The sequence below is a fragment of the Miscanthus floridulus genome, chromosome 8, assembly GCF_019320115.1.
Source record: "Miscanthus floridulus cultivar M001 chromosome 8, ASM1932011v1, whole genome shotgun sequence".
Taxonomy (NCBI): domain Eukaryota; kingdom Viridiplantae; phylum Streptophyta; class Magnoliopsida; order Poales; family Poaceae; genus Miscanthus; species Miscanthus floridulus.
Window position 1 is genome coordinate 60977521 of NC_089587.1, and position 22468 is coordinate 60999988.

The 22468-nt window shown below is 43.1% G+C and overlaps 2 protein-coding genes across 2 annotated transcripts; one reads left to right on the forward strand and one right to left on the reverse strand.

The window, feature by feature from the left end:
- The first annotated feature begins 6645 nt into the window (after window positions 1-6645).
- Window positions 6646-13609, forward strand: LOC136472257 (transcription factor KUA1-like). Its single transcript, XM_066469986.1, has 5 exons — window positions 6646-6994; window positions 11004-11215; window positions 11300-11392; window positions 11470-11589; window positions 13198-13609. The coding sequence occupies exons 1-5, from the start codon at window positions 6727-6729 to the stop codon at window positions 13489-13491; spliced, it is 987 nt and encodes a 328-aa protein (XP_066326083.1). The 5' UTR covers window positions 6646-6726; the 3' UTR covers window positions 13492-13609.
- A 5430-nt stretch (window positions 13610-19039) lies between these two features.
- On the reverse strand, window positions 19040-21751 carry LOC136472258 (myb transcription factor 42-like). The gene is made up of 3 exons (XM_066469987.1): window positions 21345-21751; window positions 21055-21184; window positions 19040-20209 (listed from the first exon to the last, which is right to left on the reverse strand). Exons 1-3 carry the CDS (start codon window positions 21475-21477, stop codon window positions 19432-19434), a joined length of 1041 nt encoding a protein of 346 aa, XP_066326084.1. The 5' UTR covers window positions 21478-21751; the 3' UTR covers window positions 19040-19431.
- Window positions 21752-22468: the final 717 nt, after the last annotated feature.

Sequence of the window (22468 nt, forward strand, 5' to 3'; positions counted from 1 at the left end):
TTATCCGGCCAGCTAAATGTAAGGCATGCGTTCAACATGACTCGAGGCCCAACAACGGTCGGTCCTTAATCGACACAGACGGAAACACTACAGTCCAAAACTCTGCAAGTCTCCGTCCGGTCTCAACTTCATTTAACACTTAGTTATACCATGACTTCAGAGTCATCCAAGCAGATCCAGGTAACCACCTATATCTCGCAGGTGACAGGAAATCACCCGACTTCTACCGGTCTAAGCCAGCTAAGCATTGACTCGACTGCGGATACCCGGGGTAACAAGGATATAGTATAACAAAGGTAAGCAAGGTATAATGCAGCAACGGTTGCAAACAACTCCTGAACGTAATGCATCAATTTAAAGTAAAGCATTTAATTAAATTGTTGCAAACTGGGAGAAAAATGCTCCGGGGCTTGCCTCTCTCGAAGGAGCTCGGACGGTGATCGGGGCACTCCGAAAGTTCCTCAACGTCCTCCTCGGCGGCCTCTGGCACTTCCTGCTGCTGCACCTCGAGCTGCTCCTCGGGCTCCTCGAGTATGACGACTGGGTTCTCGGTTTGCGATCCTGTATGATGCAATGCGTGTAAGTGATTATGCAAACGGTGCATCGAAGGAGATGAATGCAATGGATATGTGGAAATGTAAGGTAGTCAACATCATCCAAGAAACTATGCTACAAGCACATGTCATCTACTGCATTCTCTTCTACTACTAATATGTTAAGTCAACACATCTTATCAAATACTTCAAAGATACACCAAAGCTTTGCTAATTTCTTAATCACACTTAAAGCAACACTTACTTAAACCCTAATTAATAATAGGTTTGAATAGCAACCTATATTTCTGATGCTTCTAAAAATCTAAGAAAATTACAGTAGCATACTACTACCCTAAACAGGCTACCATAAAAATTTCATGGCATTTGGATAAGTAAACTATCCTACACAAAAATGACAAGCTATAGCATGAAAATGAGCATGAAAATACTTTGTACTATGAAAAGTGTCAAACAACAGAATTAATATTTTTCCTGGGTTCTTCATAGCATATAATGACTGTACAAAAATTACCACATGCATGTTTTATACAAAGTTTGCTCTCTAGCAAAAATAACAAAATCAGCCATTAAAGGCACTTGAACTACACCTCCAAAGTTTTCCACAGCACATGCATGAAACATATTTTTCCTAGGAAGTACATTACATAATAAGATTATCAAACTTGGAATCATATTTTTCTGAAGCCCATATATTTTTCTACACATTTTTCAAGTTATCAGCAATATCCATGATTAAATAAAATCCTACAGAAAAGTATCTCAAAAATGATATGCAATAATTTTCCCAAGTAGATATGTTGATAAGGAACCTAGCAAAATTTGTTTCAACAAATTTGGAGCAAGTTTGAGTATCCAAACATTTTGCAAACCATTTCTGTTTTCAAATAATAAAGAATAAATGGAAAACAATTCTTTAAAACTCTACTGGGCCGGCCCGCTGGAAACGAACTGGCCCACTACTGTGCGCACACACATGGCCCAGAATGGCGCAGCCCAGCCTGGCTCTCCTCGGCTCGGCGACTGACATGCGGGACCCCATGTCATTGACACGGAACAGGGGAGACGGCACACATCGGCGCGGCGATGGCCGAGCTCGCCGACGGTGATCTCCCCGACGAAACCGACGGCGCCGGCGTGCACAACAGGTTGTCCCGCACCGATGGAAGTAGAAAATGGACCCCCTAGATACAGCGAAGGAGGTCACCGGCGACAATGGCGATCACAGCGGCGCTGCGCGAGGTACGCCGGCCAACTCCGGCTAGGAAGGGGCGCGAAAAGTGGAGCGGGAGCTTCACCGAGCTCGTGCGGTGGTCGTGCGTGCGAAAAGACAGCTGGAAGAAAGACGGAGGGCGAGGTCCACGGAGCGGAGCGCTCCGGTGAGCTCGGCCACAACTCCGGCGAGAGATTCCCAGGGAGAGGGAGCTTCTCGCTGCTTACCGAGGCGAGCACGAGGTGCGCGAAGATGAGTCGGAGATGCGGGCGAGATGGAGGGCTCAATGGCAAGCTAGGACGGCCGGGCGAGCTTGCTCCGGCGAGGCGCGGTGCGCGGTGGCTATGACGGGCGCGCGGTGAGAGGCAGAGAGGCAGCGCGAGAGAGAAATGCGGAGCGCTGGAATGCGGTGGGCGCGCGGGGTGCACAAGACTCGGCCAGCAGCGTCAGGAAGCCCGTGGCGCGTGGCCGCGCGGTCAGGAGCTCGGCGACGGGTGGCGCCATGTGGCGGTCGGCTTCTGCCGGCGTCAGGGCGCAGGCGCGCGAGTGCGGGCGAGCGGGGGTGCGGCGTGGGCCTGGGCTGACGAGGCGGCTGCTGGGCCAAGGCGAAGCGCGGAAGCAGGCCAGCGCGGTGCGGGGCTGGGCTGGGCCGACTTCGGCTGGCGGGCCAGAAGCGAGGCGCAAGGCCCACGAAGGTAAAACCAGATTTTTTTCAAATTAATTTGAATCCCTTTTTCATTCAAACGAATTTTTGGACTAAATTAAAGCAGTTTCAAACTTTGGACCAAAAATGAAAGTTGCTCAAAATTTTATCCTCTACAACTTTGATTACATGACCAAAGTCCAATTTCTTATAGATTTTGAATTACAAAATCAAAGTCAAATTTTAACTCAAAACCCTAATTTTGGGGAATTATTTTTAAAGCAAAATTTGGCAATAATTCAAATACAAACCTTGCTCCAAAAATTGTGCTAAACAATTCTAGATGATTTACAATCATAACCAAATAGTTTCTACTAACTAGCAAGCAAAAATCAGAGCAAAACAACTCTAATAAGTGTATGCGTCATTTACTTTTCACAAACATGTTTCGTATGTTTCGAAGAAATGTTTCAGTTGTTATATGCAAGATTACGCATGTACGATTAGGATGCTTGATGATGCACGATATGTATGATTAACAGTGCCTAAATGTAGGCATAACACCGGGGTGTTACAGGCTGTTCTAGGGGTCCTGGTGCCCCGTTCCCTTTTAGACGGCTAGCGAGCGACAGGGTAAAGTGTCGACGATGACCAAAGGGCGTGACGGAGTCCACGCGCGGTGGTGGTGCATGGCGGAGCTCCGGCCGGTGGTCTGGTGCTCGTGGCCAAGGCGCTGTGACCGGCTAACGGGGTCTCGGTCTACGTGGCTATCCTCCGGGCATCATGGTGGTGCTATGGCTACTTCCTAGTTTGGCGAGGCAGCTGGGTGCGCAAGTGGTGGCCGCGCTATGACGGCGGTGTTGTGAGCGCGGCATGTGCGTGCTCTGTTACGGCGTCCAAGGGCTAGGAGGAGGTCTCAGCAAAAGGTCTCACTGAATGGTGCTGGCGGCGTTCGGTGGTGGTGCGGTGGCGAGGCGCGTCGTCAGGGTAGGCGTTCGGGGCGGTGCTCCGGCTCTGGTGACCGACATCTCCGAGCTCTCTGCTCGCCTCCCTCTTCCGAACTCCTTCTCGGCCCTCTTCTCTCGGTGCGGTGCGGGCTGTTGGGCCACCGAGCGGTGGCGTCGTGGGCTGAGGAATCCCTAGGGCGCTCTGGCGTCGCTTTATAGCCCCGGTGCCCGAGCTTCATCTATGGCGGACGGGGCAGACGACTGACGATGCGTCGAGGGCATCAAACGGTATCACGGGCGCGGGTTGTTGGCACAGAGGTTGTGTGGTAGCGACGCCAAGGGGACAGGGCCAGGTGATTCGCGTGACCCTAGGCCCGTGCCTGTCACTTTGGTCGGGACTCGGTCGGAGGCGGTGCCGACGTGGGGAGGATGATGACACTGTGGCGGGGGGTGGCTGACACATGGGGTCAGGTTGGCAGCGATAGTAGGCGAAGCGGAAGGCGCGCGGGCGTGAGCAGCGCGCTGGGCTGGCTTGCTGGGCTAGCTGCTGCTGCGCGCAAGCTGGGCTGGCTAGCTGGCCTTCTTCTTTTCTTTTCCTTTTTTGTTTTATTTTTCTTCTCCTTTTAAATTCAAATTTGATTTGGAATTTGAATTCAAAATTGGTGTACCTTATTCATTAGAGTTTTTAGATATGAGGCCCACAACATTCTTTTATATATATTAGGAACTTTATTTAGCTATTTTGTATAACAAAAATAGGTGTAGTTTTGTTATACAAAAATAGAAATAGTTTTCTCTTTAAGCATTTATTCTTTGGTTTGATTAATAATTACTTTATGGTTTATTTTTTTAAAGGAGTCGTTAGGCATTACATAAAACAAATGGAAATCCAAATCACCATTTGAGTTAACAATGTGTGCTATATTGTATTTGCCAGTATTTAAATAAACATAATTAACAAATGACATGCCATGCTCATGAAATTGTTTAGTTGGTTTACAACTAATGCAACACCTAGGGTTGGCTCCTACAAATGTCACTCAACATTGCATGGGATTTTGAAGAAAAAAATTTATAGTTATGATTTTTGGTGTGTGTGGATTTTTGGGTTGTTACAGTCGCCCTTATAGGGCGGCACTGCCGCCCTAGCCAAAATAGGTAGAATCTAGAGATTTTTGGCTGGCTGCTTTGGCTGGGTAAGGGGATATAGATCTGTAGTTTTGAGCATCTGGTTGCACAGTTGACCAACTATACTAGAATCCCCCTTTATAGTATGGCTTTTTCTAAACTCAAATTTAAAGCATAAAAGAATGTAAATGCCTTTGAGCTGGTTGTCACTTCATTTGGCAATTGAAAACTTCTATTATCGAATATGTTTTCCTTATTCTCATTATACCTTGATTATGTGACTTGAACCATTTCCATACATATGAGTTCACCTTCATGCCTTCAAGTCACTTCCACTAATGATTTGATCCTCAACACAATATGACTCCTCATAGCTTGATTAGTACCTCGACTCAATGTAAGTACTCTCTTCTTCACCTTAGCCATGGTACCTCGGTCGCCAAGCCGTCGCTTGCCCTTCACCTTCGCTTAGTACCTCGAAGCCCTTTCCTTGCTATCTTCACCCTATCAAGCCATACTTAAGTCACATTATATTAAGCATTCATTGAAAAACATTTCTTCAATATTTTGATCCTTGCTTGAATATTTTCTAGATATGAATGTTGAGATCAATCAAGCTTCAATTTGTCTCACATAGAGACATATATGGATCAACATCAATATGATCAAGCTAATTCACGATTCCTTATTCCCTTCTCATTTTGGCTTGATATTCTAATTGATCTTTCATATATTCATCCATGTAAGCAAATCAATGTAGAGACCAACTTATATCCACTATACATTGTCATTTACCAAGTATGTTTGCTTTCATATAATGCTATGATATTCCACAATATAGAAGCTATTTCATTGATTCCATTTGCATTGTTGTCTTTTGCTTGAACTAGATTGCTTTCAAAAACTTCCAATACAATAATACACAGTTTGACATTCACTTTAACACAATGTGGCATATCATCAAGTTTGCCTACTAATTGAACCTTATATATACTTGTTAATACACAACCTACAAGTATATGCAATAGACTCAATTTCCTGTTCAACACTTAGCAAACTTATTAGACCTTTAATTGTGTTGTCATTCAATTTACCAAAACCCACTAAAGGGCTAGATGCACTTACAGAAACCTAAACTCAAAACAAAGGATAAAACTTTGGAGAGCGCTTTGAGTTTGTCCGTCTTTTCAGCTTCAAGAATTGAGGGATACCATTTCATCTTAGATCAACTCTTTAAAACTTTCATGGGACTAAAGCTACAATATATCTCATTAAGATCTCATTAGTCCCTAATTTGGATGTCATCAATACACCAAAACCCACATAAGGGGCAAATGCACTTTCAGCTATAATTTTGATATAAAGTTTGTCTTCATTCAAGTTCATATGAAAATGTTATTAATTATGTTTTGATGAAATTATTTATAGAGATGGGCATCTTAAGACGTCCATCCCTGTAAATCGATGATTTTAGAAGAGGAACACTTAGAAGGATCAATTCACGAAGATTGACATCCTAAGATGACCGCCTCCATGAATCGATGATTTTCACAGGCGGCCATCTTAAGGCACCCGCTTTCGTAAATGATTTTCGAAGCTGGAGCCCCTCTGACCATTTATAGAGGTGGTCGCTAGGTGTACCTGCCTAAAAAATTTGATATTCTCTTCTAAAATCTTTTTTGTATTAGCGATTGCATTGACGGAACGAGGCTTCACAGTAAAGGCTTAAAAAATGTAGTGATTCCATAATAATGTCAATGTTGGGCAACCTTGCAAAACTTAAGCCCAACAATCCAAAAAGTTTAAATATTTTCCAACAGGATTCCTTGAAGCACTGTCAAGACAACATTCTAATGCATGGTCAATATTGTCTATATTGTACCCATAATTAAAAACACGATTTCGCTAAGAAAAGTGCCTATATTGCTCATTTGAAGGTAAATGATAAGAAGCCTCCCATCAGTCCTTGTGTAACGGATTAAAAATTATATTGTGAGATGAGAAACATCCACAAGATAAATTTATTTATTAAAGTACAGTAATATGCAAGAGATTGAAATGAAAGTTTAATAAACTGGTAAGGAAAACCCAAATCTCAAGGACCATTCTGCTAAAATAAAAGGACAAGAGTGAAGAAAACCGTGTCCGATAAATAAAAAGTGCTGTCCCTGTTCAGCCCCTTCGACGCCTCCCAATAAAAACGCTACCCCGCCCCCCACTCGCCGGAGCCTGGCCGCCGGGATGCCTCGAGATTCACGCCCAGCCGGGATGCGCCTCTTCGGCGTCACCATCGCGCCGGCACCGGAGGCGGATCCGCCGGAACGGGATCCGAGCTCCAACCCGCCCGTGGCGGCCAGGGAGGACGTGATGCGCAAGTGCAAGAGCATGGGCAACCTCGCCGCTCTTGGCGCTGGCGCGGACGGCGGAGGCGCCGGCGACGGGTACCTCTCCGATGGCGGGCTGATGCAGTCGTCCGGGAAGCGGCGGAGGGCGCAGGAGAGGAAGAAAGGTGCCGTCTTTTTTGCTCCTTGTTTTGCCTTAGGAAATCTCTGTTTTGATGCAGAAATGCATAGGAATACGCAAAGATCTGGTGACCAATAGTCCCATTTGTATGGCAGGAATGCTTTTAGTTTGATAGTTTTGTCTTTGGATGTAGAAAGATGCGACATTTCTGGATTTTTTTAATGTAGAAATGGTATTTCTATGTATGTGTGCATGTTTTATAGGGTTAGCAAAGATAAACAATTGTGTTGTATCTATATGATTGGCCTGCTGGTTTATGTGTTGAATGCATAAAGCTTGTTTCTCTGCTACAGTTAGACCTTAGCTTGTATGTGCATCCATTTGTTGTTTTGGCATATTGATTCGTTTAATGTGTAAGCAACTAAGCATCCTATGTTTCTTGTTAGTTTGTGACTGTATCTTGTACGTTTATAATAGAGTTTGGGTTGACAGTACACTGGTGGATGATTGGGAGATATACAACTTGGATTTCATACATCTAATGATACGTGTGATGTTGACAAGTTCAGTTAACTTGACCTTGTGTCTGTCAAGATGGGAGCTTAGTAAGAATTAAGACAGTCACCAGACCTGTCTTTGATATGTGTCATGGTGTGTGACCATGTTGGACCCTGCCAATTGTATACTTTTGTTCGCATCACCACAGGCATAAGAAAGGAAAAATTTTAATGCTTCTGTTCTGGCGACTTGTGTAGTTGGATATTGGATTGATTCTAGTCATCTTGTGCTCAGAAAAGACAGGCTCTTTGTCTTCTATCAGGGAAGTGGTGATGTGTGACGCTGAATTCTTCTATTTTCCACTGTTTGGTTGCTCATATACTGTCAACCTGATGGAACAGCTCTTGTTGAAAACTCCTTTTGGCATCACACATGCATGCAGCCCTGTTTGATGTCATCATTTGTCCTTGTAGCAAGTCATTTGGGAGCCAGTTTTTCTATTGGCTGAGGCATGATGAAACACTGAAACCAAGCTGAATGTTGTTGGGTGCTTGCAGTTACAGTTCTGTTTGATGGGTTACTATATTAGTTTGTTAGTCTTGTTTCTCTTAGATATATAGCGAGGCTATCCACCTTTTCCCAATGCTTCCTAAGGTACCTATGGTTTTTTTTAAATGGATATAAAATCTAAAATATACCATGTCATGTTTACTATTGTAATATCCACTTTTCACTAATTGATTGTTTTCCCATTTGTTTTGCTAAGCATAGCATGTGGCCATGTTGTTAGTGATGATGAAGTAACTCATACTATACTAAATATACTTGAATAAATAATGAATACTTTATACCAATTTGTCTTTACTTCCTGTATTAGTTTTAAGAAATTAAGAGTTAATGGCGACTTCAATTTAGTTGCTTATACTACTGTCTTAGCCTCTACTATGACACAACTTATGCCTATTAAAAATCTGAAACTATTAGCAAAATGGCATTGATAATGATTTGATAATATCCTTTGTGTCAGGTATCAAGTAGGTTGTTATACAACTGTTTGAATAGGTTTTGAATTATAGGAAAAAGTAGATTCAGAAATCGTTGTTGAACAAGTTGAGTTAGAAGGTATTGATTCTTCTAATTTCTAAGTGGTTCTGAAGGTTTTATCAGATATTTAGTAAGATGAGTAGAATACACATATATTTGAATAGTGAGGCTTATCCCTACAGCGAGCCCCATTTAGCAGAGTGGTGGTGTGAAAGGTCCTAATGGTTAGGAGGGGGGGGGGGGTGAATAGCTTATTAAAAATTTCTACAACAACACTTAACAAACCGGTTAGACAATTATGAGGTAAAGCAAGTGTTGCGCTAGCCTACTAAAATAGCAAGCCACCTATCTCAATTCTAGTTTATATAGTTTCTAACCACACAATAGCTATGACACTACACTAAGTTAGTGTGCTCTCAAAAGCTAACTAAAGAGCCACACTAACCAAACTAACAAGCTCCCACAGCTAGCTACACTAAAGAGCTTGACAACTAGTTTGCGGTAAAGTAAAGAGAGTGGGCAATTTATTTATATCGCCGTGTCGAGGAAGGAGCCAATCAATCACAATAATGAATACCATTGAAGACCAATCACCTCAGAATCAAATGATGAACACAATAATTTTTTATCGAGGTTCACTTGATTGCCGGCAAGCTACTCCTCGTTGTGGTGATTCACTCATTTGGAGGTTCTCGCGCTAATTGGCATCACACGCCAAACCTTCGATAGGGTGCCGCACAACCAACACAAGATGAGGATCACACAAGCCACGCGCAATCCACTAGAGTACCTTTTGGCTCTCCGCCGGGGAAAGGTCAAGAACCCCTCACAATCGCCACGATCGGAGCCGAAGACAATCACCACCCTCCGCTCGACGATCCTCGCTACTCCAAGCCGTCTAGGTGGCGGCAACCACTAAGAGTAACAAGCGAATCCCGCAGCGAAACACGAACACCAAGTGCCTCTAGATGCAAACACTCAAGCAATGCATTTGGATTCTCTCCCAATCTCATAAAGATGAATCAATGATGGAGATGAGTGGGAGGGCTTTGGCTAAGCTCACAAGGTTGCTATGTCAATGCAAATGGCCAAGAGAGTGAGCTTGAGCCGTCCATGGGGCTTAAATAGAAGCCCACACGAAATAGAACCGTTGTACCCCTTCACTGGACACAACACGGGGTGACCGGACGCTCCGGTCATATCGACCGGACGCTGGACCTCAGCGTCCGGTCACGCGATGCATGCCACGTGTCCCCTCTCTTCAAATGTTGATTGCCCGATCTCAACGGTCAAGTGACTACCGGACGCAGCAGCTCAAAGTGACCGGACGCTGAACCCCAGCGTCCGGTCGTTTCCAGTAAGCATCCAGAGACGACTTTTCACGACCGGACGTGTCCGGTCATGCTCGACCGGACTCACCCAGCGTCCGGTCACTTGGCGTTTCCTCTGTGCATGACCATGTCAGTGTGACCGGACGCAGCCAGCCAGCGTCCGGTCGTTTCAGCGCCAGCGTCCGGTCGACGACCTACGCTGCGCTACTTCTGCTGCTACTGACCTGACGCGCCGGTCCTTTAGAGACCAGCATCCGGTCACTTACAGTGACCACGTTCACCTGAGTTTAGGGCGCCGATGACACCGTCAGACTGTCCGCACTCTACGGGCGGACACTCCGTCGGTGAAGTTTCTAACCCTTGCTCAAATGTGCCAACCACCAAGTGTATCACCTTGTGCACATGTGTTAGCATATTTTCACAAAATGTTTTCAAGGGTGTTAGCACTCCGCTAGATCCTAAATGCATATGCAATGAGTTAGAGCATCTAGTGGCACTTTGATAACCGCATTTCGATATGAGTTTTACCTCTCTTAATAGTACGGCTATCGATCATAAATATGATCATACTCACTAAGTGTCTCGATCACCAAAACAAAATGGCTCCTATCATTTATACCTTTGCCTTGAGCCTTTTGTTTTTCTCTTTCTTCTTTTCAAGTCCAAGCACTTGATCATCATTATGGTATTACCATCATCATGTCATGATCTTCATTTGTTTCACCACTTGGAGTGTGCTACCTATATCATGACCACTTGATAAACTAGGTTAGCACTTAGGGTTTCATCAATTCACCAAAACCAAACTAGAGCTTTCATGGTGGTAGCAAACTGTTAAAAACTGAAACATTTCAAAACCTGCAATAATGAAAGTTTTTTCCCACTATTTTAGTTTTTTATTTGAAAAATTCTTTATTGCATTGGATATTTGTGATGTTTGTTTGGTTCTTGTTTACCCTTTTGTTTAGACAATAACAGCTTATATGGAAATCAGGAGAGTCATGTAACAAATTTTTTTGGACAATTCTATTAGTGAATCATTCGAAGAGCCAACTCAAGAAGTTTTACTATGTTGAGTCGAAGAAGAGATATGCATGCCTCTAACTACAATTTGTACACGCATAACATCTTTCCATATCTGGTAATGCTTATTAAATAGTTTTATTTTTGCTTTGCTTTCAGCTGTTCCTTGGACTGAAGAGGAGCATAGAACATTTCTTGCTGGTCTTGAAAAGCTAGGGAAGGGAGACTGGAGGGGTATAGCGAAAAATTTTGTTACCACCAGAACACCAACTCAAGTTGCAAGCCATGCTCAGAAATATTTTCTTAGACAAACTAATCCAAACAAGAAGAAGCGCAGATCTAGTCTTTTTGACATGATGCCAAGAGAGCTGGTACTTTCTGTCAACCTTTGCAGTATTGCACTGACATCACAAAAATTGTTTCTAACCAATGCTTAACAAACTTGTGAATTGCAGTCACCAACACCAAATTGCCCCATATTACCACCATCGATGGCAAAAGTACATGACGTGGTAGCTATGACGAAACAACTCCAGAATAGCAACTTGGTATGCTCATGATCCTTATATTTGATTCCAATGCCATACTTTCATTACTGAATTGGAATTGCCAATCTCACTTTCAGGAAGGAGCCTCATCTTCCAATGCAGCTAATGTAGCATCTCAAATTGGAAGAGATCTCCCCCCAGTTCCATCTTTTAAGGCAACAAATATAGATTCAAGTTTCAGCAAATTTAGCCACATGGTAATGCTACTATATTATCTCTTCTGTCATACGTATTATTATGTGTTAATCCACTCCCAACAGAGTTGCTAAAAGATGGCTAGGAGAAATTATATGGTTTTCCCTTTATATATACATAGCTGATATCTTATACTCCCTCCAGTCACAAAAGAGTATTGTTTTATGTGTCGATGTGATCACTGATACAGTGCTTTGGCCACTAATTAATAGTATTAAACATATTTAAATATAGCAAGGTTCTAATGAAAACTTCTTCTCAAGGAAAATCTAGCTATACCATTTTTAAAAATTAAATTGAATTATTACTAATTATACTGATTATCAAAGTTGGAACATGTTGACTACATGCAACGAAAACAACCATCTTTTTTGGCTAGAGAGATTAGTGTGTTCTTGCTCGTGATGAGTTTGGATATTTATGGTCTTTTGGAGTCCAAAACTTTTGTAGTGTTGGTCCACTTGTATGATTAACTCCTTTTTACCCACACCCACGATGAGGGTTTTTAACTTACATGTCATCGGCATAATTGTCTTACTATAATGCCGTAGATCACCATTGTCACTAACTAGATGAGCCTTAGGTATGGAGTACACTAGTACACTAGTGCTCCCTCAATAAGTAAAATGCAAAACCAAAAGCCTATTCATATTTACCTAGAGGACATATTATGAGGAAAGTGAAGTTCCATTTGGTGGTTTGCTAGGCTTGCCCAGTCTCTCCCCATTTAATGATCATCTGACTCATCACTAAAAAATGAATTGGAAATGTAGGTACAAAATCATCAATCATCATACAAAGTTGAAGTTTTAAAATGGAAAAGAAGGAAAGGTATTCAGCTGCAAAATTTATTTAGTAAATACTAGAATAAAAAAAAACCTGTTCCTCCTGGTGAACTTTGTCTTCTCTGTTTCTCATGTGTGAAGACATGCACTGTCATTGGACACTAGGCCACCCTAATCCTTACCTCTAATTTTGTAGAACCTATTGTGATGATTTGGATGGTCGGTTGTTGGAGACAGTGTTGGAGCTTTGAATAGGTGGGCTGCGCTATGCATAGGTGGTGTGTTACACACCCGCTACAGTACAGTGTAGCCTATATTAGCCTCAGCTATAAATCCAACAAGTAGCAGCTAAATAACTCCCTTCCATTTTCCTAAGACATTTGAAGTTACCAGTTATTATTTTCACACTGAAATACTCCCTCCGTCCTAAATATAGCGCATTTTCATTTGTCCTAAGTCAACCCACCTCATGTTTGACTAAAATTATAGGGGAACATATTAACTTCTACGACATTAAAAAGGTAAGTTATAAAAGTACATTCCATAATGTTTCTAATGGAGCAATACACTATATCCAGGATGGAGGGAGTATATGACATACAAAATATGGAAGTTGTTGACCTTCTAAACTAAAGTTATTTGGCAAGTTAACCGCTACAGGGGGTCTATGTGGAATCAGAAAGTTCTCTTATTAAGACAATGTGGGAAGATTTCTTCTTGACTGTCTCGTTGTGTTTAGATGTTGATCTTCTTATGAGTTAGATTTAAAATTTAATATTCATTTCATTGATTATTGTTTAAACTAATGCTGTTGTCCTTTGTCAGGAGCGCTACTGGAGAACTCCCTACCCATTCAGACCAATTCCTAGAGCCCCCGAAGGGACGTCTTCATCAACTCCTGTTGCTGCCAATATAGCTGTTCCAGCCTCTCAAGCTAACCTGACTGCATGTACTAGCACATTCTTGAGCCAGCGAGGTGATACTTCATCATTGCCTCCGAAGGGAGATCCTCCATCAGTGGAGGAGGATTTGGAACTGACTGTTGCCCCACCCTCCCAACAACAAAATATGACCAATATGTCTTCCCAGAATGTGGTAGGCGTGATTCAAGTCATCTAAGCTAATATTTTTTTTCTAGAAGTTACTGTGGTTATTGACAGTTGACTGAATAAATATTAACATTCTATTAGCAATACATCAATAAGAGCATGAGTTATAAGATGATCATTGTCTGTAATTTGGCATGCTCCCGTCATCTTGTGCCTAGCTACTGCCTCTCTTTAGCTACTAAAGATGTTAAGCGTGTGTTAATGTGGGTTCATCCCCTTTTTAGTTTTTACTTATGTTACTTCTATATGTTTTAGGAATTGGCGCAAGCTTAGCTGATCATTTTCACTGCATGTGCATGCATGCATGAATGCATGGTTCTCTACATTAGGTCCAGACAGAAGGCATCTCACATTATGATATCAAATATTATCAATGGGAAAAGTGAGGAAAACAGAATGTTGTCTGGCACTAGCTGAATCCAGCCTGTTCGCTTGCTCGTATACGATCCTGGATTATAAGCTGGAACAATATTTTTCTCTCACACCAAACCTGCCAGCAGTAAATAATCCACGATCGTTTAGGGTCTACCGAACGGTATTTTTCCCAACATTATTGTTGGCTTTCCACCAGACCCTGGTACGGTGCTTGGTACTCGGCAGTTGGTACTGTGGTAGTACAAGAGTAGCTTGGTGTATTTCTGGTGTAACTGAAAGTGTACCTGAATGTATGTCTCCATGAAGTTTCTGGAGATGATACTTATCGCAGATTGCAGAATAGAGAACTCCACTGTGAACAAGGGAAAATTCTTGAGGAGATTAAACGCAAGTCTGAGTGAAAGAAAGCACCCTGAATCTTGGATGGATGTCAGTAGTTGAGCATAGAAAGTTGGGAACTGAGTCTGTTGGGTGTGCAATGTTCAGAATAGAAAGTTGGGAACTGAATCTCCCTCCTCCCAGCAGCCTCGGCTTGGAACATGAGAAATTGGGAATTAATGTTCAGTTACTTCCTCCACTCCAAAAACAAAATTGCCATTCTCGTTTCTCGTATGAGGAATTGAATATCATATTCTTTGCTTAAAAAAAAACTCAGAGGCGCCGGTCCTTATTCTGTTTCTTATTCGGAGCTCACTGCAGGCTTTTCAAAACGTCATGAAATCCTTTCATGGCTTGTGTACTCCCTTGCATCGGCCGCATCTTCCCCTTTTCCACAATTGACTGCCCATCCAAATTGAAACACGCACACAAAAGCGAATAAATTCAAAAGAACGAAATTAAAAAGCGTCACCCACACTCACTCACACTCACACTAGAATATAGCACAGCAGCAAAGTCTCGGCATGCATCAGACGGCTGTCGGTTGTCGTACTTGTACGTCGAGGTCTCAAACCGAACCGAAAAGGCTGACGAAAGAGGGAACAATACTTTGGAGAAATTGGAAGGATCGGAGAAGACACAGCCAGGGAGAGTAGGGGATAACAGTGGATTGTCGGCTAGGATACATGCATTGGCATGGCATGTCCACTACTACTCTACTAGCTAGTGCATTTCAAGGCCTAACAAACTCTGATGTTGGAAGGGTCGAAAATGAAGGATGGATGGATGGATCGGCCGGTCGATGGTCGCTGGATACATGTCAAGCCTAGCTGCATCCTTACGAAAACCAGCAGAGACCACAGCTGAGACAGAATCATGACACTAGTACCACTAGCTAGTAGTGCAAATGAGGCTAAAAGAATAAAAAGGTCACAAGCTAAGTCTCATCATCTGGCAGCCTCTCTGCAATGCACTGCAAAATATATATTAATTATTCATTCATGCTAAATTGAACTGATCAAAGAAGAAGAATGAGCGAGCACACTCTATCCATGCAAGCAACTGGTGATGAGGAGTATTTATTTATATATATGTATGTGTTTGTGAAGGAAACTAAAAATAGTATTTATAAATATAAATATATAAAACGAATGAGAAAGGGTGCTTTAATTCGTCGGTCCACAGTGACATGCGATGGATCGTATCGATCAGCTGCATGTGACGCTCCAGCTAATTCCTTGCTTTGCAGAAGTCCAACTCCACCTAATGACCCACGCAGCTCATGCAAAAGTTTTTGTTTCACCGACGAAATCTAGTTATATTTATTCACTCATGGATGCATGTGTTGGGTCAAATGAAACATTATATTGTTCATTTTCATATATATTTTCTTCAGCATTTTGGTTTTAATTTTCTAGATACATAACATCTCATATACACTTAGATATACAATATGTGTCTAGCTATATATTGTATCTAGAAAAGTCATTAAAACGTCTTATAATTTGGAACTGATGGAGTAGACAGTAATCCTTGCACGGAACAGGCTTGTTAGGTAGGTAAATGATTTAGAAGGTACTCATCACAGAAACTGCAGCATTTTTATGTATTGGAATATATAGCTATTATATCCCGGGCTCAATTAATTTCACGCTATGATGCACTTGTCATTAACTAAGAAAGCTCGTTAGTGTGAAGTATTGGTACCATATAAATTTATACAATGTTGACATGCATGATGTATCACATCTTGATACTATAAGCTATATATGGAAATAAAGGTGATGAAACCGCTCTTAATGAATTACTTAATCTCTGCAGTACACCAGCACTGCTTGGAATAACCTTATTATGAATTACTAGTTGATAACATAAGATATATGTATCAAGGACTTTTAATTTTTCTCATGCAACAACTAGTACATGCATGTTGCAGGAATTAGAGAAACGGACAAAAAATGATGATGTATATATATTCTCGGTTAATTTTCAGGTTAACTAAAAACAAAAGCCATACGTACGGACGACTATGCATGTAAACTAATATATATCCAGAAGAATGCGACATTGAACGACGATGCTTTTGCATATATATAAATATATATAAGATAGCGCTAGCAGCACCACCACTGCATGGGTTCCTTTCATGTCGTTATCTGTCTTGGACGAACATAGCTGTCAACATGGGCCTATTATGCCTGGCTATCTTGTTTCAGGATGAAGCTGCCGTCCATTATTCATATTCAATCTTCTTGTTGCTCTCATTGTCTTTAGTAGCTGCTAGGATTTGCACTGATGATATGATCGAGCTAGCAGCAAGCTACTAGAAATATTGTACTATTAAACCTAGCTAGCTCATTGTGCCGTGCTGGCTAACGTTACACCTAACAATATTCATTGGAGAATGAAAGAAAGAATAGTGTGTGTGTGCCCAAATTACTTCCTCAAAATAAAGAAATGTGTGCCGAAATTTAAAAGAGTTATTCTTCATTGGACAAGAAATCAAACAGGGTGATCTCTGCACATGTACACACAAACATGCGCATTTGTGCATTGTGTGTGTGTGTGTGTGTGTGTGTGTGTGTGTGTGTGTGTTGGCAATGTGACATGCAGGGGAACATTCTTGGGTGGTGGGTGATGCAACAAGGCTGGCCACTTGATCTCCACCATGGATTGACAAATTAATTTCATGCTTGGGTTCTAAGGGAACCAAATCAAATGCATGCACGGACAGATGATTAGATGCATGTTGTACTTGTACCACAGTACCAGCTCATGCATGTGTAACAGTAACAGTTGGAGGTTCGGTTCGTTTAGGGGGCATCATGGGTCAAAATGTTGTGCATTGATTAATAATATCGGTGCAGTACTTCTTGATTAATATTTAAGCAAGAGTTATCGGTCCTAAGCAAGCCGGATACCACCACTATATGTGTTGCCATTTTGCTGAGCCATCTCGTTTAGCGTTAATCAAAATGTACATATATAGTATCTTCTCTAAGCAAGGCTCCAAACTTCCAATAATGCACCAAGGGTGGATGGGTGTGATAGACGATGTTAATTAGTTATGTGTTCGTACATGCACGATAACAGTTACACCGACAGTGTTCTTAGGAGGCGAAGTCACATATATGTTACTGTTGGTGGGCTTGTCACCACCAATGAAAGAATAATTTGCCAAAAAATATGAGCACACATACTGAGTCCGAAGCTCGAACCTAGATGGACAAGTTCCATCAAATCAATAAGAACTTATGTTGAGTTCATGTGAGTGTTCATACTTGCATCTTTATTTATATTGTTCCCAAAATTACAAGGGCGACCGACATAAATATTGATATAATGCTAAGTTGAACGGGTCACATGATCGAGAACTAAGATAACCAAATTTTGACATGGTCTAAGTTTATTTTCGACCCCCTCCTCTATATATGTGAGATAGAGAAACACGCCACATGTACCTCTTCTCAACTTTTACAAAACTAGAATCTTCGCTAGATTGAGAAAACACTCTTTCGCTAAAACCTATCATATAGGGGAATGAAGTGAAAAAATGTTCTAAGAGATCATTTTTCGATTTTTTCTCAATCCCTCAAAAACCGCCACCGATCCCTCAAACAAAGGGTACACTACTGGATCCCTTTCCCTTTCCCCGCGTCAACTCTTGTTGTACGTGTTCACATTGGCCGTCGGAATTGAGCTGTCATGGCCCCGACCGCCTTCCCTGAGCTCGTAGTGCCTGGAACTTTTTTTTCCCACAGCATGGACTAGTGTCGCACTTGACCACACCTTGCCGACCTTGGCCCAGGTTGCCCTCATCTACCGCTGGGTCCAAGGCGAGCCAGCCACCACATGCCCTGGGCAGACAACACCCGAAAGTTGTCGCACTGGGCGCCATTAGGGCTGAGCACTTTTTCACCAAGAACAAAAACTGAACCAAACCGAACCGAAATGTTGGTTTTTTTGTTTTTATTTCGGCTTTGGTTCTTGTTTCCTAGAACCATGATTTTTTGCTTCGACTTCTGTTTTCGAAACAAAAGCAACCGAGAAACCGCAGAACTGAACATAGCCTAGAGCGCCAAGCTGCCAACTGCTCCCGGCGTACACCCCGCGTCCACACTATGGCCACATCCACCCAGGCCCAACACGCCTCCACCCTTAATCCCCCATCCCCACTTTCGCACCCCATTCCCCAACTCCCGCACCTGGGTGGCTTTGTGCTCCCAAAACCGAACTCTAGCAAGCAGAGGTCACGGCCTTGTGGGCTCGCGATGGTGGTGGCTCGAGCGGAGGTCGTAGGCTCGTTGCCGTGGCGGCGTCATGAGTGGAGGTCTTGCGGCGGTGGTGTCACAAGAGGAGGTTGTGGCGTCGTGAGCGGTCATAAGCGAGGGCACAACGACAACGACACAAGTAGGAGCACGAGCCTCGTGGCGATGGCAGCGTGACTACACGGGCAGGAGTCGTGGACTACATGTTTAAATATAGCTTGCTGGATTTTCAATATGAATATAATGGGTCATCAATTTATTTTGTTCTTACATTAAGAAAATGATTACTAAAAAATAAATAATTAGACAAGAAAAAAAATATATAGTTGATTATTTTAGAAAATGGAGTATATATAGCTTCAATCGGCCTTGCAATTGCATCCAGTGCATAGTGCATACATCATTGGATGCTTACGGCCAAGAAAGTTGTTGATAACTAGATACATCCATCCACATCGACATCCACATATGCATGCACAATCTGTAGAGCAAACAAACACAAGCACCCAAAGCGGAAAAGGCGTGTGGCTCCCTTTCTTTACTTCTCTTTTGTGTCATCTTGTTTATTTTAAATTCACTTAGATACATCAATCAAATTACACTCCAAGCGCAACGCCATGCAAACATGCATGCATGCATGAACATATGCATGGATGATGCATGCAAATTCATTCTCTTTACAAAAAAAACCCAATTAACACACTCCATCTCTTTTTAGTCTTCACTCCAAAGTCCAAACCAAAAAAAAAAAGGGTTAAATCAAAATGGGGAAAAAATGAAACATCCAACAAAATAAATTATGCGCCATGGAAAACCTCATTATTTCATGTATATGGACAGATCAGCAGATTGGGTGAGAGCTAGAGGAGTAGAGGTAGATCAGATCAAGAAGAGAGAGATGCATGCATGCACACCAAGCTAGCTTTTCCTCATGCATGGTCATTTGGTCCCATAAAAAGGAGGGAGTGAGCTGCACTTTCCATGGCTTCCAGGTTGGACGGTGTTAGTTCTTGGTCATCGTCCCACATCAGCAGGTGCTGCGCCGATTCGTCATCCCACTGGTCCTGTCCTAGCGCCGTCGGCTCCTCCTTCTGCCCGTAGCAGCAGCCACCGCCGCCGTTCGCCATGCCGACCACCGTTTGGCCATTGTTGCCAGTCTCGCGGTGATCATGGCCTCTTTCCTCCTCACCTAGACCACCGCAGTCCATGGCTGCCATGCCGGCCATTCCCATGCCGTCCACCAAAGGAGGCAGATGGTAGCTTATCGGTGCGTCGTCCATCGCCGCCGCCGTGAACGTGAGGAACGGGTGCTGCAGCTGGTGGGCCGCCGCCGTCGACGTCAGCGACGATGGTGGGCTGACGCTGACGCTTGTGTCGAACATGAAGAAGGGGCAGTGCGGAGGCAACGGCGCCGGCGGCGGGGACTCTTGGCCGCCGGATCCCAGCTTCGGCGGTGGCGGCAAGGCTAGGCTCTGGCTGAGGAAGGCGTCGAGCTGCAGGTGCTCCGCCGCCGCGCTGAACGGCGTCTGCAGGTGACCAAGCGCTGCGTCCGACGCCGCCGTGCTGCACGGCGGACTCACCGTCGTCACCGACGAGCTCGTCGTGCTCATCGCTGGCTTCCGGATCTTCTTCTTGATCCATGAATTCCAGTAGTTCTTGATCTCGTTGTCCGTCCGGCCGGGCAAGTGGCTGGCAATGTGGGCCCACCTGCAGAGAGAGAACGTCTGTGGTCATGTACACATCAAGTAACTAACCTAGCTAGGTGTTGCATTCCTTTGGATTTAGCCTTCATTTTCAAGTAATGCTGCAATCGTCCCTGTCCCTGACATCTAGCTATTTCATACGCCTTGCATGATTTGTTATATAGTCGTGTTCAAGTTTAACTAGTAGAAAGTGACACTTCAGAAAATCAAGCACGAGCTAGGTCGTTGCCATACATGTATGATGTCAAGCTGATGTATCTACACATCATTATGAACATATATTGAATTATTTACTTTGAGACAACAAATTGAAAACCTTGTGAGAAAAATAAAGTGTGATATATATGTGGTACTTAGCTAGGCACTTATTAGCTAGAGACAAGTGCCATCTTAAGACGACACTTCAAATCACAATTAATTTCCTAGACATTTCTGATCAGTTCTGCTGTTTAATGTTACCTACACACAAGACTGACAAGTCCATGTCACAAAAGATCGATGGAAACGAATCAAGGAGAAAATTCTGGAGAAGATGAGGCTATGCATGCAGCATAGTGGCTATTTGCAGCCATGCCAGCATTGCCAGATTAAGAACACAATAATGGAGCATGAGATTTCATCGGATTAATCAATTGCAATGGAACACACCGATGTAGGGGTGCAAAATTTCTTGCTAGTAAGTGAAAAACGGAATCATGATTCATCAGTACCGTATACGTATAGCCATGTGATTATTAGTACCTACAGAAATTAGTTAAGTAGTTTGGGGGAAATTAAGAAGCGAAGAAATTAATAGGAGGCCAAATTCTCTATTTGGTACTAACGGCTGAAAGAACTTGTGCAACCTACCTGTTGCCAACAATGGCGTGTAGGCTGATGATCAGCTTCTCCTCCTCCGCTGTGAACCGCCCTCGCCTGATGTCCGGTCTGAGGTAGTTGATCCACCGCAGCCGGCAGCTCTTCCCACACCGCTGTAGACCTGCAGAACCCTCACATTGCACAAACTTAATCGACCAGAAAGAAACCAACCAATGCTCATCCATCCAAGAACAAGGATCCAAATTAAATGATCATCAACAAACTAATTGGTGAGTTATATGCATGGAGAGTAGTCATCATCAAGAGAGAACATAACCTACCGGCTTTCTCGGGGACCTCGCTCCAGCAGCCATAACCATGGGTGGTGATGTATCTGATGAGTTTCTCATCTTCCTCAGGGGACCAGAGCCCCCTCTTCACCTTCTGCTGGTTGCAGCAGGAGTGATGCCCCATGCTAGATATGATTCACTAGTTATAGCTACAGCGCTAGCTTAATAACGCTATAGCTAGCTAGCTATGCACACCAACGCAACGCGGAGGTTATGTGGTTGATGCAAGTTGTATGTGGTTATAACATATGACATATCAAGCTAGCAATCTATGCATATGACATATCATGCGGCTGCTGCTGGGTGTGCAAATGGTTGGTTGGTGTTTAGTAGGGCTTTTAACATGAGCTCTCTCCTCCCTCTCCTGGCTTGTTGCCCCTGGCCTTCCTCTTCTAGCTCTAGCTTCTGCCTCCTTCACTCTTCTTTGTCGATTATTTAATCGAATCATCATCGATTAAATTTTTTCTCTAATTGCTTAGCTTCTTGAGGGATCCCCCTGATTATTAAGCAAGCAAGCAAGCAAGCAGCATATGCAAGGCCTCACCATGACACTTCCTTTCATTGGGTTTCCATGGTGAGGGCCCCACCCCGGTTCCACTTTAATTGGTGCTTTCTATCTAACACTACAGCGACATGGCATCAAACATGTAACTAGCTACAAGCCAGGAAGGAAGAATGGTCGCTGCTTCTCACTTTTGTACATAACAACCTGCTACTAGCTATATATATATATATATATATATATATATATATATATATATATATATATATATATATATATATATATAGCAAACAGATCGAGAAATATACCAAATTTTAACATGTAGTACCACATGTTGTATGTGAAGAGTAGAAAAAGTTTGGAGGACAGGAGAGGAAAAAAAATATTATTTTGCCGAGTGCCAATAAAAAACACTCGACAACAACATTATTTTGCCGAGTGTCAATAGAAAACACACGGCATACTTTGTCTTTGCCGAGTGTCTCTAACGGACACTCGATAAAGTTCTAACGACAGGGCGACGCACCCAACGGCCGTCACATGGCCGCCGCACGCCCAACGCATGTGCCTATACTTTGCCGAGTGTCGGTGTTTGTCGAGTGTTTTGTTGTAG

Excerpts from the sequence above, each read along its gene's own strand:
- LOC136472257 (XM_066469986.1), top strand. The coding sequence starts at position 6,727 with ATGCCTCGAGATTCACGCCCAGCCGGGATGCGCCTCTTCGGCGTCACC. Across the intron at positions 6,995-11,003 it reads GGCGCAGGAGAGGAAGAAAG|CTGTTCCTTGGACTGAAGAG; the intron begins GTGCCGTCTTTT and ends CTTTGCTTTCAG. Across the intron at positions 11,216-11,299 it reads ACATGATGCCAAGAGAGCTG|TCACCAACACCAAATTGCCC; the intron begins GTACTTTCTGTC and ends TGTGAATTGCAG.
- LOC136472258 (XM_066469987.1), bottom strand. The coding sequence starts at position 21,477 with ATGGGGCATCACTCCTGCTGCAACCAGCAGAAGGTGAAGAGGGGGCTC. Across the intron at positions 21,185-21,344 it reads CGAGGTCCCCGAGAAAGCCG|GTCTACAGCGGTGTGGGAAG; the intron begins GTAGGTTATGTT and ends AGGGTTCTGCAG. Across the intron at positions 20,210-21,054 it reads CACGCCATTGTTGGCAACAG|GTGGGCCCACATTGCCAGCC; the intron begins GTAGGTTGCACA and ends CTCTCTCTGCAG.